Here is a 16,927-nt window from a genome sequence, read left to right on the forward strand (position 1 = left end):
ATGGCATTGCCTGTAGCATTGCATTCTTTAATCCTCATAAAAACTCCATGAGGAAGATACAAGTATAACTGCCACCTTACAGATGGGGAAACTGAGGCTCGAGGAGATTGATGTGCCCAAGTCACTTAGCTAATAAACAGAAGGAGAATTCAAATGCAAGCCAGACTGCAAACGCTGATGCCATGTCTGCTCTATGTTCACTTCATCAGAGTCTGGGGTGTTGCAAGCTTTAAAACTGAACATGCAATCGGATGACAGAAGTGTTAAGAACAAAAGTAACACAGAAAGAAAGGTCGGAAGAGGAAGTGTCTACATGTGGTTTAACAACTGTTACAGTTGAAAGATCGTATGAGAATTCTTTTTCTTTTCACATTGTCCCAAACTGACTTGAATGCGTATATATTACTTTTATAGTAAAATATAATAAATCTAATTGCTCCTCAATTTCTCTATTTTTCCACTTCTGGCAAGTCAAATAATTTATGTGCATCACCTAGCTCTACTGTACTTCCATCTTCACCTGAATTAGTGCCCGCTGAGTTATCAGGAACTCAAGAACGCTCTCTGATAATTGTAACAGTCCTGGACAGGATCACCCAAATAACCTGCCACCTAACTCACATCCAAAAACCATAATGCTGATGAAAAAGAATGCCAACAGGTGCTAGTAAAAACTCTACATGGCAATACATATCATCTTCTTTCTAGATTTGTTTAAAGACTTATTTATTTATTTGAGAGAGAGAGCATGCGGATGAGCAGGGAGAAGGGGCAGAGGGAGAGGGAGAGAATCTCGAGCAGACTCCATGGTGAGCTCAGAGCCCTACATGAGGCTTGACCCCAGAACCCTGAAATCATGACCTGAGCTGAAATCAAGCATCAGATGCGTAACCGACTGAGCCACCCAGACGCCACTTCTCTCTAGACTTTTTTAAACCTATCCTTTCAGTCTTATTTTCCACCACTTGAATTCCCCCATAATATATTCTGGATTCCTATAACTATAATTTGGGCAGATCTGAGAATTTGTTTGAGTACTTGCCAAGACCAAACAATCCAGTAGTCAGTAAATATGGGCATATTAAATGTTTTTTTTTTAAATCCAATAGCAAGTAAGTATTAATTAAAATAGATCCTTTTTCTAGAACTGGTATAGAGTTTGGTGTGAGGAAGCACAGGGAGAAAATGATGTTGAAGAACTTTTCATGAACACATATCTGATGTTTAGGGCACAATAGGGCGCCTGGGTGGCTCAGTCAGTTACGCTTCCAACTCTTGGTTTTGGCTCAAGTCATGGTCTCATGAGCCATGGAATCAAGCCCCATGTGGGGCTCCATGATCAGCGGGGAGTCTGCTTGAAGATTCTCTCCCTCTGTCCCCCCCAACTCGTGCACACTCACATATGTGCATGCTTGCTCACTCTCTCTCTCTCAAATAAATGAATAAATCTTTAAAAAAAAATCTCAGAGAAGACCCTTTACTAATGATAGACACCAGAACCTTGGTCTAGGTCTCTCTGCCTGCTGTAAGATTCTGTTTACTGCTTCTACTCTGAGGAAGAAAGGGGCTTCAGAGTCTGTGGCAAGCATAGACATTTGCCTCCCTACATTCATTCTTCCTTCTTCCTTAGTAAGAGGTTCCTAAATTGATTTGGGGTAACAGTGAGTCTAACTGAAAGCATACATTTCCTGGCATCCCTCTCAACTAGAGGTAGCAAATGATATATAAGTAGAAGTTAATCAGAGGGGCTTCCAGAGAGACCTTCAAACAGAATTGTGTCAACTGAGACGGTCTCTGTTTGCCTTTCATCCTTCTCCCTTCATCTTGCCTAGAATGAAGGCACCACCCCCGGAGTCCTAACCACCACCTTGTGATCCTGAGGACGGATGCAGTTCACTAACATTAACGAAGCTGAGAAACAGAAGAAGCTGGACACCTGATGACATTATGGAACCACCATCTCTACTCTGGACTGCCCACCCCTGGACTTCTTACAGGGGAGAGGATAAAGCTCTACCTTTGTTTAAATCACCATAGGTGGGAGTCTTGGTTATTTGCATGCAGGTGTAATTCCTAATGCACCTACACCCATTCTTAGGCCGTATTAGATACAAGCTGGTTACTTTGTTAAGAGAATGTATGGCCTAAACTTATCTATAAAACTACACCAAGAGGGCTGCTTGGGTGGCTCAGTCGGTTAAGCATCTGCCTTTGGTTCAGGTCAAGATCTCCAGGTCCAGGGATCAAGCCCCATGTCAGGCTCCCTGCTCAGCAGGTAGTCTGTTTCTCCCTCTCCTTCTGCCCCTCCTCCCCTCTCATGCTCTCTTTCTCTCTCTCAAATAAATAAATAAAATCTTTTTTTAAAAAGCTACACCAAGAAAAATGTATAAACTTACCATTTTTAAGAACTATATATAATCATCAAAGTAAACTAAGACTAATAATATAGCTAATTTATTAAACACTCATTATGTTCCAAGAAGTTTGCTATGTATCTCACATATGTTACCTCATTTATTACTCAGCTTGATGCCATGAGGTAAGTATTATTATTATCACTAAAAGAAACTAAGACCCGCGAGGGAGGACAGGGTTGCCTCAATTTGCCAAGAGCACAGCCTTTCAGGCAGACTGATACCAGAGCCCAGAGCCTGAGCAGCCATGCTGTAAAAGGTAAAAAAGAAAGGAAGCCTAATCAGAAACACCAAGGATACTTTGCCAGCTGTATAGAGCACATTATATAACTCTATGCAATCTAATTTTCAAGAAGCAGAAAAACTGAACTCATGGAAAAAATACATTTTAAAAAGTTGTCCCCAAATCACCAATACTAAGTCATATGGCTATGACTTCTTACACAGTGATATCATGCAAGGAGAAGGACACGGTATCACTTTTGTGGTATTCTTGCCAAGTAAGTATAAACTCAATCTTACCATATGAAAACAATAGATAAACCCAACTGGGAGACATTCTACGAAATAACAGATTCATCAAAACTGTCAGGTCATGAATGACTAAGAAAGATTGAGGACGTGACACAGATTGGCAAAGATTAAGAAGATTCAACAACTAAATGGATTGGATCCTGGAACAGAAAAAGATCATTAGGAGGAAATGTAGTAAATTTCAAATAAGGCTTGTAGTTTAGTTAGTAGTATTGTACCAATGTTAATACTCTTATTTTGATAATTTTGCTATGGTTATTCAAATTGTTAACATTATCTGGTTGCTATGGTTATTCAAATTGTTAACATTATAGGAATCTGGATAAAAGGTATACATGAACTTTCTATATTATTTTTGCAAGTTTTCTGTAAGTCTAAAATTACTTCAAAATGAAATTTTTTTAAGTTTTTTCAAAAATTACCTCTAAAAAGAAGTTAGGTCCAGATACAGAGTTGAATTGTTTCCATCTTTCAAGGAATATTCTTATGGTATATAAACTGTTCTGGAGCACAAAAACAATGGAGAGTGTCCCAATTAATGTTATAAAGCTAATGTAAACTTGGTATTAAAATCTGGTGATACCACCTCAAGGCAAGAAAACTCCTGTCCAATCTCACTCACGAATATAGACTCAAAAATCCTAAATAAGATACTACAAAGTTACAATCAGCAATACACCTAAAAAAGTCATCATGACAAAGTATACTTAATTCCATGAATACTACAATGGCTCAATCTTAGGAAATTTATTTAAAAAATAGGTCAAATGTACTTGATAACATTCCCCACTCATTTCCAATTTTTAAAACCACATTTAATAAGCTAGAAATAAAAGGAGACTTTAAAATCTACTTCAATTCAAGAAGTCAGAAATTAAAGTATCACCACTGTTATATAATATAATTCTGGAGGTTCTTGCCAATGCAATAAAAAAAGAAAAATAAGATGTCCAGCTGTCAAAATGGGGAAAAACTCTTTTTGCTATATGAAAATGATATAATAAACTATTGGAACAGAGGGTTTTATATGTGGAATTCTTGCAAAATAAACAGAATCTCATAGCTTTTCTATATAACAACTACAGTTATAAAATGTAATGGGAAAAGAACATGAGCATAATAACAATCAGAAAACATAATATCTAAGAATGAACTCAGCAAGAATGGTACAGAATATAAATGAAGAAATGGCAAAACACTGCATATGGATATAAAAAAAAAGTCAAATAAAATAATTTAAAAGTTAGATGATGTAAGGATGCAGGAAAACAATCTCATAGCTTGTTGCAAAACCATAAAGTGGTAAACCTCTTTAGAGGCAACCTGGCAAGATCTATCAGAACTTTAAACTTTGGACCCAGAAATTCTACTTCAAGAAATTTATCTCACAGGTAGTATGTATGTATAAACATGGGTGTGTGCGTGTGCGCATAAAGGCTACTCAATATAGCATTGTTCTTAATAGTAAAAAGCTGACAACAACATAAATATTGCAAACGACAGACTGCTGAGGTACAGATGGCATGTCAGCATTATAAAACACTATGTAGCCACATTTGAAATAGTATAACCACTTTATGGAAAAATATTTTTGTAAATATTTTTTTATAAAATAAGCAAGATGTACATATTTCTAAATATTATCAATATACTTTTATCTGGGTGGCAGAATTATAATAACTTATTTTCTTCCCTGTGATTTTGTTTCTCAAATTTTCTATAATACTCATGTATTGTAATTAGCAAAGAAAAGTAATATAAGCTTTATCTGTGAATGCAAGGAATTCCAGTACCTAATATTTGCACTGCACTGGCCCATTTATAATGTGCATTCACATGCATTTTCTCCGAATAAACACTGTTTTTCATCACCAACTTGCAAAACTCAGAATAAATGTTTTTCATTTTGACTCATATCTACCACTATCTCAGTGAACTCAATACTATATCCAATAATATAATTACGTTTTGATCTGGGGTCAAAAAGTAAAACCACCACTTAGCTCACGCAAAGAGAAGGGGAAAGACAACCGTGGCAGCAAAGAGGAAAAATGGGTGTTTATCCTGCAAGCCTCAAATCGCCAATCTTATCCACTACAGGAAGCAGGAGCTACTCTTGTTTCATCAACTTTTCTTTAGCCCTGTGAGAGTTGTGTTTTATTACCTGTTTACGCACAATCCTCGCTTATTTGAGTTCATTGACTAAGCCAGGGTATCAGAGCAGCAAAGTGAGGTGTACGCTTAAAGTTTTAGATCCTGTCAAACTGTCTCTCAGCAGCAAGAACGGGGAAGTAGAGTTCAGCATAAACAAGCCATTTGTGACAAGTATACTTATGATTCCCTATAACTGCTCAGTTTTGAGCAGCCAGTGTGCTGTATTTGAGAAAATTTTCCATTGTCCTACGCTGTCTCCTTCAGAGAGAGTCCTCATCACATATGGCGGAAACGTTTTGAACCTGTGATCTTCATGGCCTTCTTAAACACCCTCCATCACAGGAACACTGGGAACCCCCCCAGATCCGTTTTAAGGAACGATATGCTTTCAATCATATGTGTTGGTGGATCTCAAAATTCTATATAGGGGAGGCTGAACTGCAGGCAATAATCTGGAAGGAAGAGGGGCTGGGAGCAGTAGCTTTCAAAATGCTTTTACCTCAATTTATAGTAATGGTTATTTTATTTTCACACTGCAGCCCATTACACACCTATGTGTGACCTGCTTAGATATATACACACATACGATTATATTACCAAAATAAAAGTTTTATGAAATAATACACTTGCAATGTGTGACACACTTTAATATGTTCTATTACATCGATATATTCTAGTATATTCCATTAAAAATCATGCCCACATCTCATTAAAATATTCCAACCATCATAGTGGCAACTCACAGTTGGAAACACGCTTGAGAGGGGTCTTTAGGGCCTGGATTTATGACCATCTGGAGCACTGTAGGGAGCTATGCTCCCTCCCAGACAGTCCATGGGCACCCCAAGTAAGAGGTGTCTTCTTGCTCTGAGTTCTCAGAGAAGAAAAGCTTGAGAACTTAGAAGTCCTGGGAGTGTTCAGTATCACACATTTCTAAGTTCCTTTCCATGGAACCAAGTCTATTGAGGTCATTCAAATTATTGACTTTCTCGGGACCTCTTTTGACACCTTGGAGAGAGGGGAACTGGAAGCACAGTTACCGTAGGAAGAACTGTTGAAGAGCTCGATGTTGAAGAAGGCGTAGTCTCCACTGGTCATCCCATGCTTATGCGCCGCCAGCATGATGCCCCGGATGGTGTCGCTGCTCGCACACATGATCACCACTGGGGAGGGAGGAACAAAGAACACGCGTGAAACGCCCTTTCCCACAGGACAGCGAGGACGCGGAAACCAGGGGAGGGGGACGTCTGACAAGGAACTGGGGACTAATATAGCCCTAAATCATCTCCCCATTCGTGACTTACTAATTACAAAGGGAGAGAAGAGTAACTTGACAGTGGAGAAAGTGAGCGGACTCCAGCATAACCAGGTGATGGGAGCCACCACCACCAACCACAGGAGCACACGCGTGAACCTACACCCGGCACCAAAAAGGTCAAAATGCGCAACATGACTCCAAGCAGGAGAGCAGCCAAAAACCCAACTGTGGAAATGTTCTAACCTAAAAAGACTTCAAGGAACAGAAAACTAAAAGTGTGATCCTGCATCTTAAAAAAATAGTAAAAAAAAAAAAGTTTTGCTATAAAGGGCATTACTGAGACAACTGGAAAAACTTGGGTAAGTCTGTGAATTAGATCGCAATATTGCATCTGTGTTAGAGCTTTTGCTTTTCATGCTTACACTGGGGTTTTGTAAGTAAATGTGTTTGTTCTTAGGAAACACACTTAAGTATTTAGGGGTAAGGGAGCATGATGGCCCTACTTACTTCTCAAATGGTTCATAAAAAGATAATTATATGTGTGTGCGTGTGTGTGTTTGAAGGTGGTAGGAAGGAAAGGAGGAGGGGAGAGATTTGGAGTGAAAGCATATGGGGCAAAATGATACAACTGGTAACAGCCAGGGTGAAGGCTGTACAGAGGTTCTTACACTTTCTTACACCTTTTCCAAAAGTATAAAATTATTTCAAAATCACTTTTTTAAAAAATACTTTAAAGATATCATCAGATTTGCCCAATATAAGCCAGTGAAGAGTATCAACAGCTTTTTGTACTACACAGCATGGTAAATACATTTTCCAGAAAAAAGCAAACTGAATGGCTTTAGGGAGAACAGTCATTAGGCAAATCAGAGGATGCGGTGAGTGGTGTAAGCTTTCTGCTGTCTGAATGTTGAAACATTTCTCTCGAGCTGTCTCAACGTATATAGGAAATAGTTAACAAGACTCCAGGTCCCTCCTCATGTTCTCTCCGTTTATACCCACACTGTCAGATTTGAGAAGCTTTAAGCAGCTCCAGAACCTTGTAGCCTGCCACGTAAGAACTACACCCGGCTGGCTTGAAGCGGGTGCCTGGCCGTTGTCCAGTTAATTCGACCACTGTCGATGGCCCCTGGTCCCCATGATACAGACCACTGTGTTTCGCTGCATACACAGGAAAGGGGACCCAGAGAGGCCTGGGGGGCTGTCCCCCATGTTATCACCACACATGCCAGCCCTCCGCGATGTGTCTGTTCTTTGTAAAAGCATGGGTGCTGAAAGACGTCAGACAAACTCCAGGCTGTGCCAAAGCTGCCTCGGCAACCTGCACGAAAGGTGAGGCGCCTGCTGATATTTCGTTTATTACACATGTTAATTCCGAGTGTTAGATCATGACTCTGACATTTCTTACTACAGAAGGGCTCGCTGTGCTGGCTCACGCTCTGGAGAACAAGTTTTAACAATACGAAATTTCGAAAGGACTATAACTGTGGGAGTAGGCGTTATTTGTGCCTAAAAATATTGTTATATATTTGGGATAAGTAGTCAAATTCCAAGATCCCTCAGCAAGGGAGCTTTGAAAAAAACTCTTCATCGTTCATTATGACCTAGACCCTTATTTTAGCTCTGATTCAATTCTAGTCCCTGAAATCATAAAAAAGAGCCACGGTGTCCCACAAAGCGGCCAGTAAGGAAAAGGCTGAGGCTGGACAAGTTTGAAGAGTACAGATTCCAAGAGTGGCCATCTACAGAAGGACCCCGGACCTCTAGCTACTGTCCGCCAGCAGCCCCCATCATTTTGTGATCCTCAACTATGTCATCGACTGATCATAGTCTGGAGTCTGACCCCAGACCCCCAGATATAGAACCTGATGCTGTCGGCACATAAAGAGCAGAGGCATTGCTTGGAGGCAGAATCCCCATCATCTAACTCCGATGTTTTTAGATACTCTCAAATGCAGATTACTTCATTTCAATGAGGACCACAATCACAAACACATTTGCGTCAACACCTCCCTGGGCATGCCAAATGAGAAGCCAAATTGTAAGCAGGAGGCTGTTAGTGAGGACGGAATCCGAACCAGGAGGTCAGCTGGAGGATTCAGGCATCCGAAGGCGTCAGGCCTTGGTAAGCCTAAGCACCCGTGGGAGTGCTATACAGAGCGCAGGCCCTAACAGGCTGCGTCCTCAGGCCGGAGCATAAGCTTCGCTAAGCCCTGGTTGGGCTCCGCCCAATGCTGCCCCCTGTCACTTCTTTGTCTATTTTTACAGCTCTGGCCCATCTCCTTCTCCCCATTCCCATGCCCACGAGACCAAACCCTCTGACACACACACCCTTTCTTTAAATGTCAGTGCCTGCTGGACTGAGCACGAGTGGCGCGGAGCCGCAGCGTGTGTCTCTGAGCAGGCTTGATTGTCTTAGATCTCATCCATTTTGTGCTGGCCATGCAGTTAAACCCTCTTTTGTGAGAACTAATGTCCAAGTTCACGGGTAGGATATTGTTCTTCTTGCATAAAGAAGCCCATAGTGCACATTCTCATCGGGTTAAAGCTGGAGCAAGCACTTTCAGACACTGGCAAAGCAAAGAGAACGCAGAATCCTTCTAGATTTGGAGGGTGTTCCCTAATCTCTTATGGCTGTTTCATTCATGCCTAATTCAACAGCAGCTATTTTTAGCAACTTGCCTTTATACAATCTGTCAGAAGGTTTAAAATAGTTTTCACTAAAATAGCTTTCTCCTCCTACTCATGTTTCATCAGTTTATATAATAACTAATTAAATTACACACTTATTATAATAAGTACAACTGGTATAAGCGGATTTGGCGACAACTCTTGGAGAGTCAATGGACAAGTGTGAGAAGCGTGTGGCCATAATCAGGAAAAGTATACACCAACAGTCAATAAAGTGTATGGAGCAAAAGAGAGCTGCAGCTAACCCTGCAGGCTGCTTAAAGGAAGGTCAATGAAGACAATTTGTGCTGTATTTAGTATAGTTAAATATATAAATACTCATTTTTTGGTCAAATTGTTAAACTTGTAAAAGGAGGGATGCTGGTGTAATTCTAAGTTTCTAGATGGACTGTTCATCATTCTGCTCTATTTCTCTCTTTGCCAAAGACCTGTGATGTCCCATGGCATCCTCCACTGTCTGACTCCCAGTGTCTTCTGGAAGAGACTTTGCAATCACTCTAGAAATGGCAGACAGAAGTGCTAAGGGATGGCTACAGAAGCCAATTCAGAGAACCAGAAACAGTCCAGGTGGCATACCTGACTTAGGGGGGATATCTTTTCCCCAATCTCACATTTCCATCTGGAGTAACCTCTAAGAGAGTGAGACTCCTCATCCCTCAATGTACCTTCATTCATCCCTCTCCCCCCACCAAAGGAAAAGGAGTAAATTGTTTTATTGTTGAGGTGAGTCTGAAAACAAAAATGGCGCACTGGACCCAAAAAAAGGCATGCTGGATCCTTTCCTTCTTCCTCTTTTGGGTGCATGTCTGCTTGCAGAGGGCACATATTAAGGGAGACGTAAACAGTAAGTAGACCCTTTTGGCAACAAATCTAAATCCATCTTTCCCAATAGGTTTTATCAATAATAAAAACATATTTTCTGGGCACCTGGGTGGCTCAGTCGGTTGAGTGTCTGCCTTCTGCCTAGGCTCAGGCCATGATCTTGAGGTCCTGGGATTGAACCCCACATTGGGCTCCCTACTCAGCAGGGAGTCTGCTTCTCCCTCTCATTCTGCTCCTCCCCCCTGCTCGTGCTTGCTCTCGCTCTCTCTCAAATAAATAAATAAAATCTTTTTAAAAAAATATTTTCACATTCTCCATCTGACTCTTGCATCCATTTTCCATTTAATTTGAAGCTTAAAAAAGAAAAGAGATGTTACTTTATGGAAGCAAAGCAATATATGCCATGTGCCACAGATTGAAAATATGATATAGCAGAAATTAGAAAACAAAACTTAATAGAAATTTGGGGAGCAGTCAAAGAAATATCTAAATCAGAGGAATTTCTTTTTAAAAGACAGATAGTAAATAGGAAAAAGAGGTAAGAAAAGTAGAGTTTCAATCCAGGAAGTCTAACATCCAAATAATACAAATTCTAGAAAGACAGAGAAAATAAAGGGGATAAAGGAAATAATTTAAGAAATTTTTTCAGGGGGCGCCCGGGTGGCTCAGTCATTAAGCGTCTGCCTTCGGCTCAGGGCATGATCCCAGAGTTCTGGGATCAAGCCCCGCATCAGGCTCCTCCACTGGGAGCCTGCTTCTTCCTCTCCACTCCCCCTGCTTGTGTTCCCTCTCTCGCTGGCTGTCCCTCTCTCTGTCAAATAAATAAATAAAATCTTTAAAAATTTTTTAAAAATTTTTTTCAGAACTAAAAGACATGAGTCTCTGTACTGAAGAGGTGTACCCTCCAATCCCCTGACGTGCCTAAGGCAAGATACTGGCGTGAAAGTATATCATAATAAAATGTTAAAACACTGAGAGCAAAGAGAAAATCCTAAAAATTTTCAGGAAAAAAAATAACAGATAACAAACAATAGGTCAAGAATCCAAGTTGATTCAAGCTTCCCAGTAGTAACATTGGAATTTATAAGACAAGCCTTCAAGTCTTGAGGGAAAATGATTTCCAACCTAGAATTCCATAATAATGTATAAGGGCAGAATGAAGACATTTTCGGTCATGAAAGGTAGCAAGCTACAGCTCTCATCTGTCCTTTCTGAGAAAGCTCCTGGAGGAAGTGCTCCACCAAAACAAGAACATAAACCAAGAAAGAGGAAGACCTAGGGCTCTAGTCAGACAGAGAGAGAGAGAGAGAGGAGACAGAGGCAATGGGAGCTGCAGGGGGTTGTTAAAGAAAGGGTCCAGAGTGACAACTGTGCAACCTGCCTTAGAAAATAACCAAACTGGAGCATCTGAGGGGCTTGCAATAGAGTCGATGGATAGTTTAGTTGTAAGTCCATAGGAAACTAAGCAAACAAGTAAAACAGACTTTTTTTTAACCCAAGGAAAACTAGAGCAAAGCAGGAAATGTCATTGTAATAGCCGATATGGTCCAACTACAAATAGCGTTTAGAAGGCAATAATTATATAGATACTGAAAGCTGAGCTAACCAAAAATTTTTACACAACCTTTCTGAAAGGTCTGCAAGGAGAATTCGAGCATGTGGTTAATACGCAGGAGAAAGAACTAAATTATCATCTGCCACTGGGACGGTAGGGGAGAAACCCTCAAACTGAAATAATCAAAGTCACATGTTATTTAGAGGTATGAAGTCAAACACCTACAGAAATTGCTGCAAGAATCGAAAGTACTTTCCTCTGGCAAGTGAGACATGGGAAGTAGGAGGCAGTAAACTCTTGTTCCTAATAAGGCTCATGTAATCTTCTGACTTTTTAATCTATGTAACTGTATAACTAACTCCCAAAAGATTAATATCTTTTTTTAAAAAAAAGACTTCTTTCTGGCCATTTCTACACTACACAACAATGGGTTTCATTTGCAAAATAGAGATTGCACTTTTATTTTTGTTGTTCACAAAGGTCCATCCACTCCAAAGACTTTCAGAGTTTCTATACTGCAGCTTACAATGCTTCTTTTTTCCCCTGCTGTGTGTTATTCTACACTTATCATGTGTTATTTGCTTAAAAAGTCTGCTGATCAACCACTTGGTCATTTACCCCAGCCTAATTCTAAAAATAAGTGACTCTTGTACTGATTAAATACTGTTGTCTCTATAGTTGTTAGCAGGCCCACATCAATGACATATTAATAACTAAAAGGATAAAACTACAGTTCTTCATACAAAAATGTGTGTGTACACAACTTCCAGTTCTGTGTCTCCTAAGATCCATAGACAAAACAACTGCTAGCTTCTATTGCTTTAAAAAAATTGTTATTTTTAAACTTGCCTTTTTATTTTATTTTTTTTTAAGATTTTATTTATTTATTTGACAGAGAGAGAGACAGAGAGACAGCCAGCAAGAGAGGGAACACAAGCAGGGGGAGTGGGAGAGGAAGAAGCAGGCTCCCAGTGGAGCAGGAAGCCCAATGCAGGGCTCCATCCTAGGACTCCGGGGCCAAAGGCAGATTCTTAACGACTGAGCCACCCAGGCGCCCCTAAACTTGCCTTTTTTTAAATAAATGTATTGATGACTATAGAATACTGAGGGCAGTCGTGGACTGTAGAAGTGGATAAGGTTTAAGTAAAGATCTTTTTTTTTTTTTTTTTTTTTTTTTTTACTGATATAGACTCAGGTGTGTGTATTTCAGTGATCCTCTATGCTGGCTAAAGACAAAAGATGGGGAAAATTTTTTTTTAATTATTGACATCAATGGTAAATCCCTAAAAGGAATGATCAATGTCCCCTCAGTTCTTCATTTTACAGCACAGCACATAACCAAGTGAAATTTTAGTCATATTATTATTTGAGATGGTGGCATTATCAGTTTTTACACATAAAGAAATTCAAACATTTGTAATATGATTTTAAAGATGAAATTGGGGCGCCTGGGTGGCTCAGCCCGTTAAGCAGCTGCCTTTTGGCTCAGGTCATGATCCCAGGTCCTGGGATCAAGCCCCACACCGGGCTCCCTGCTCAGTGGGGAGCCTGCTTCTTCCTCTCCCTCTTCCTGCTGCTCCCCCTGCTTATGCTCTCTCTGTGTCAAATAAATAAAAATCTTAAAAATAAAAAAGATGAAATTAAGTTCAGAAAAGTCTTTAAAATATCATTTCCAAAAGACGGTAGGGGAGAGGGGACAGACATTCTCTGGTTCTATGATGTTTCATATGGAGTTTTAAAGGACAAAAATGTGGTCAGTTATGTTTTTAATACTTGAGTGAGTACAAATCCAAACTCCATATCAGCGTGAAGAGGCCTGATTCTCCTCTGACCTCACTGCTTCAGGAGGAGGAAATTCTACCTCGGAGAAGGTGAAAACCTTGCCTGGCCACACAGCAGCGGAGTGGAGACTCCGAAGCCAGAGCGTCTGTCCCTCCTGCCAGGGTTCCTTCCCCAAGGCATGGCCTCACCTCGGTAAGGGTGATTATCATGATATATATATAACAAGAATAACCATAATCAAACCTCCCGTTTACTGAGCATTCGGTTTGTGCCTGGCGCTGTTTCAGTACATTCGACTTGTTAGCTCACTCAACTGTCCCAGCATCCCCAGGATGGGCTGTCCCATCTGCCGCCACTTTAGCTAAGGAGCCTGAGGTATGAGGGTTAGGAGCAGCCCAACCTCTTTTCCAGGGCAGGTGCTCCGGAAGTCCAACTCCACGGAACCCTGAACTGAAGCCCCACTTAACACTTCAACCACTTATGGCAAAGTGAGGGTGATTAGTACAAGATCCCCAGAGAGAGCTTTGGGATCAAGCAACTTTCTCACCGGAGGGTAGGAAACAGGGGTGGGGGAGAAGACTTAGGAGAGAAACTGTTTTGCTTTATATTTATTAATATTTATCCTTCTGCCAAGTCACTGTTGGAAATAAACTTTAGAGTAAGAATGGTAGCCTCATCACCTGTAAAACACAGGTTCAGCCCAGCAGACTTTCACCACCAAACTCAACAGAGAGAGAGAGAGAGAGAGAGAGAGAGAGAGAGGAGGAGGAGGAGAAGGAGGAGGAGAAGCAAAAAGACCTGGGAACAGCTATGAGGTTGCCGGGCACCAGACTGTTAGTCCAAGAGCTCTGAAGCCCCCAGGCCTAGAGGGCACTGGCGCCTCCCTACCCCTTGCCTCAGCCACACCACTGTGAACCTGAGGGGACCTGTGGCCACGATCTGCCCTCCTCGGGGCCTGCTACTCCCCTAGGCCATGGATCCCAGGCCACGTGTGCATGGGTCACCGCCAGCATTTAGACCTTCAGGGCTGTGGCAGCGTAGACGCAGTTGGCAGCCCGCGGCTCGCGCCCGCAGGATAACACACCCCGATCCCCAGCCCTTCCTGCCCTGAAAACCAGGCGCTGGAAATGCCAGCCCCTCGAAAGCCGAGAGCTGAAGAATCAGGTCCCGAGGACACAGGTCAACCTGAGGTCTACGTGGCTCTGCAGTAACCTGGGGACTGGGTGAGGGGAAAGAAGCAGATGCAGGCTTCTCCCCCGGACGTGGCGAGTCCGCAGCGGTTGGACACAAGTGCCCTTTTTCATAATCAGCAAAACCGGCGCCTCGCCTGCTTGTCTGGCAGGGATTCCGCGCAGACAGCCTGGAGTTCGAACGCTCAAAATTTGGCCATGCATCCCCACTGTCAACACCTCCCGCCTCTTTTCTCTAAAGAGTGCGTTCATTCCTGGTCCGAGTGGCCAGACTGGGCAAGGGGGCCGCCACGGTGCCATCCTCCAGGGAGCTTCTGCCCACTCTCACCTGTTCCTGAGGCTTCTAACTTCAGGTTGCGCTGTGTCCCACGGCCACAGAGCCGAGGCCCCTGGCTGTGCCAAGTCGTGGACTAGCCCTGTGTCTGGCTCAGCCCTTTTCCCCTCGGGCCTCCCTGCGTGGGGTCGTGGGGAGCTTTGCCGGGACTGCACCACTGACAATCCAGGAGCTTGAGCGCCAAGGGGGGGAGCCGACGTGGGTTCTCAGAGCACTGTGCACCCCAAACCTGACACCAGAAAAGAGGGCATCGCACTATGCTGGGAACTCAGGCCACCTTCACGCAGCCTACACTGCAGTAAAATGGGCCGCACTGAGGTCTTCTGTGATTAGGTATTCGCGAACACTTGCTTCTCCTCCCGCTCCCTGTTCCCTGTAGCCGTAGCCGCCATCCTCAGGCTTGAGTTTTGTCTGGTTTGGTAGTTATTCAAATTCCCACAGATCCGGGGAGAAAACTTGGGGCTCACGTGCAAAGGCTGTAAGCGCCCGCTTCCCCAGCGCGCGCTCTCGCAAAGCCTCGCTCGGGGCGCTTTAGAGACCTCGGTGCCGAACGCGCGGGGTTGGGGGGGGGACGGGAAGTGAGTGTCGCCTGAGTCCAGACACAGCGAAACATTTTTGGTGGAAACCACAGAAGCTCCTTTATAAGGGCTACGGAAGGAATGAGAAGGGCGAAACAATGACCCTTTAAAGGAAAGCTGGGAAGTGGAAGGAGCAGCCAGGGAAATCGGCAGAACCAAGCTAGCCAAGTAGGCGCTAGCCAGTTGTGGAGCAAATGCATATGCTTCCGCACTAGGAGGGGGCGCACGCTGGTAAGGGACTGGGTAACAAGTTCTCTCGGCCTCGGGACGCTTTCGGCAGGGCACGGAGATTGCGCCCCCAATCACCAGCCTAGCGCTGACGAAGGGAGAGGGAGGAAGAAAAACCCAAGCGATTTGAAAGCACCTGTCGGACCTGGGCACTCAGGAGCTGCTGGCCCAGACGCCCCTCCCCCAGGCTCCACCACCTCCCTCGGACCTCTGCATTCACCCCGCGACTGCGAAGGGCGATGGTCAAATGTTGTCGCAACCGAACAGTGCGCACCCGGGCGAATCCCCGCGTGCGCGTCCTCCCCGGGTCCTCGGTGCAGCAGGGGTAGTGGGGTCCGCAGAGGAGCGGACGGGTGTGTAGGGAGAGCCGCCGAGAGCGGCTGGGTTAGGGCGGGACGCCCGGGGCGCACTGCTGCTCACCTCGCTCACTGGCCTGGATGTAGCGCACTATGTCGTCCAGGTCCAAGTCTTTGGTCTCATCGAAATTGTAGGCGGACGTGTGCAAGCCCTCCTCCTGGAAGACTTCGTGGACCCCTTCGAGGGTGAAGTAGCAGTTCCGCTCCAGCTTGTCATCGCTGTAGACCAGTGCAGCGCGGCTCCAGTGGTGGTGGCGGAACAGAGCAAGCATCATCTCACCCATCTTAGCGTATGCGGGTGCCACGCGCGTGAGGTGCGAGTACTCCGTGTCCTTGTGCTGGAAGCCAGCGGCCAGTGCCCCTGCCGACAGCATGGGCAGGTCCCAGTGCGACGCAAGCCGGGCCACGGGCGCTGCTGCGTACTCGCACACCGGCCCCAGGATGAGATCGGGCTTGGCGCCGCGTGCCGCCGCCACGCGGTCCACCAGGCTGAAAAGTGCGCGGTTGCCGCAGTCCGAGTCTTCGTAGGTCACCTGGAAGCGAGTGCCGGGTGGCAGAAGCCGCCGCTCAGTCCCGTTGCCCTCCACGCTGCGCAGCGCGTATTCGATGGCCGGCCGCACCCGGGCCAGGGAGAACAGGTACGAGTCGTCTTGGGGCAACAGCACCAGCACCTCGATCTTCTGCGGCTGCAGCGCCTCTCTCTCCCGGCGCCCTCCGCCGAGGCTGGGGCCCCCGCCGCCGCCACCACTGGTGCTGCGGACCAGCAACACCCAGACAAGCAAGACGCACGCAGAGAAAGTGAGCACCAGCGTGGACGGCATCGTGCCGCAGGAAAGAGCCTGCCCTCGCTGCCGACTCGCCCTCTGCCCCCCACCCACCCTTCCTCTTTCTTCCCCAATGTTCTCTCCGAGGTCCCTGCGCCCCCTTGGGCGCTCTAAGAAAATAGAATACCCCCTTCGCCAAAAGACAGAGAGGAAGAATTCTTCTTTGCAGTGTCACTCGTTTAAAAAAGAGAGAGAGAGAGAGAGAGA

The 16,927-nt window shown here is 44.3% G+C and overlaps 1 protein-coding gene across 2 annotated transcripts in view; it reads right to left on the reverse strand.

Annotated features, from left to right (window-relative positions):
- The window catches only part of NPR3 (natriuretic peptide receptor 3), a 66,026-nt gene extending 49,105 nt beyond the window's left edge, over window positions 1-16,921 (reverse strand). For both annotated transcript variants that reach the window (XM_040630512.1, XM_040630511.1), the window contains exons 1-2: window positions 15,961-16,921; window positions 6,143-6,265 (exon numbers count right to left, since the gene is read on the reverse strand). In XM_040630512.1, the coding sequence (XP_040486446.1) occupies window positions 6,143-6,265; window positions 15,961-16,717 (880 nt within the window). In that variant the 5' untranslated portion in view covers window positions 16,718-16,921. The remainder of the gene's footprint in view (window positions 1-6,142; window positions 6,266-15,960) is intronic.
- Between the last annotated feature and the right edge of the window lie 6 nt (window positions 16,922-16,927).

Source organism: Ursus maritimus, unplaced genomic scaffold (genome assembly GCF_017311325.1).
Source record: "Ursus maritimus isolate PB19 unplaced genomic scaffold, ASM1731132v1 scaffold_15, whole genome shotgun sequence".
NCBI classification, from domain to species: domain Eukaryota; kingdom Metazoa; phylum Chordata; class Mammalia; order Carnivora; family Ursidae; genus Ursus; species Ursus maritimus.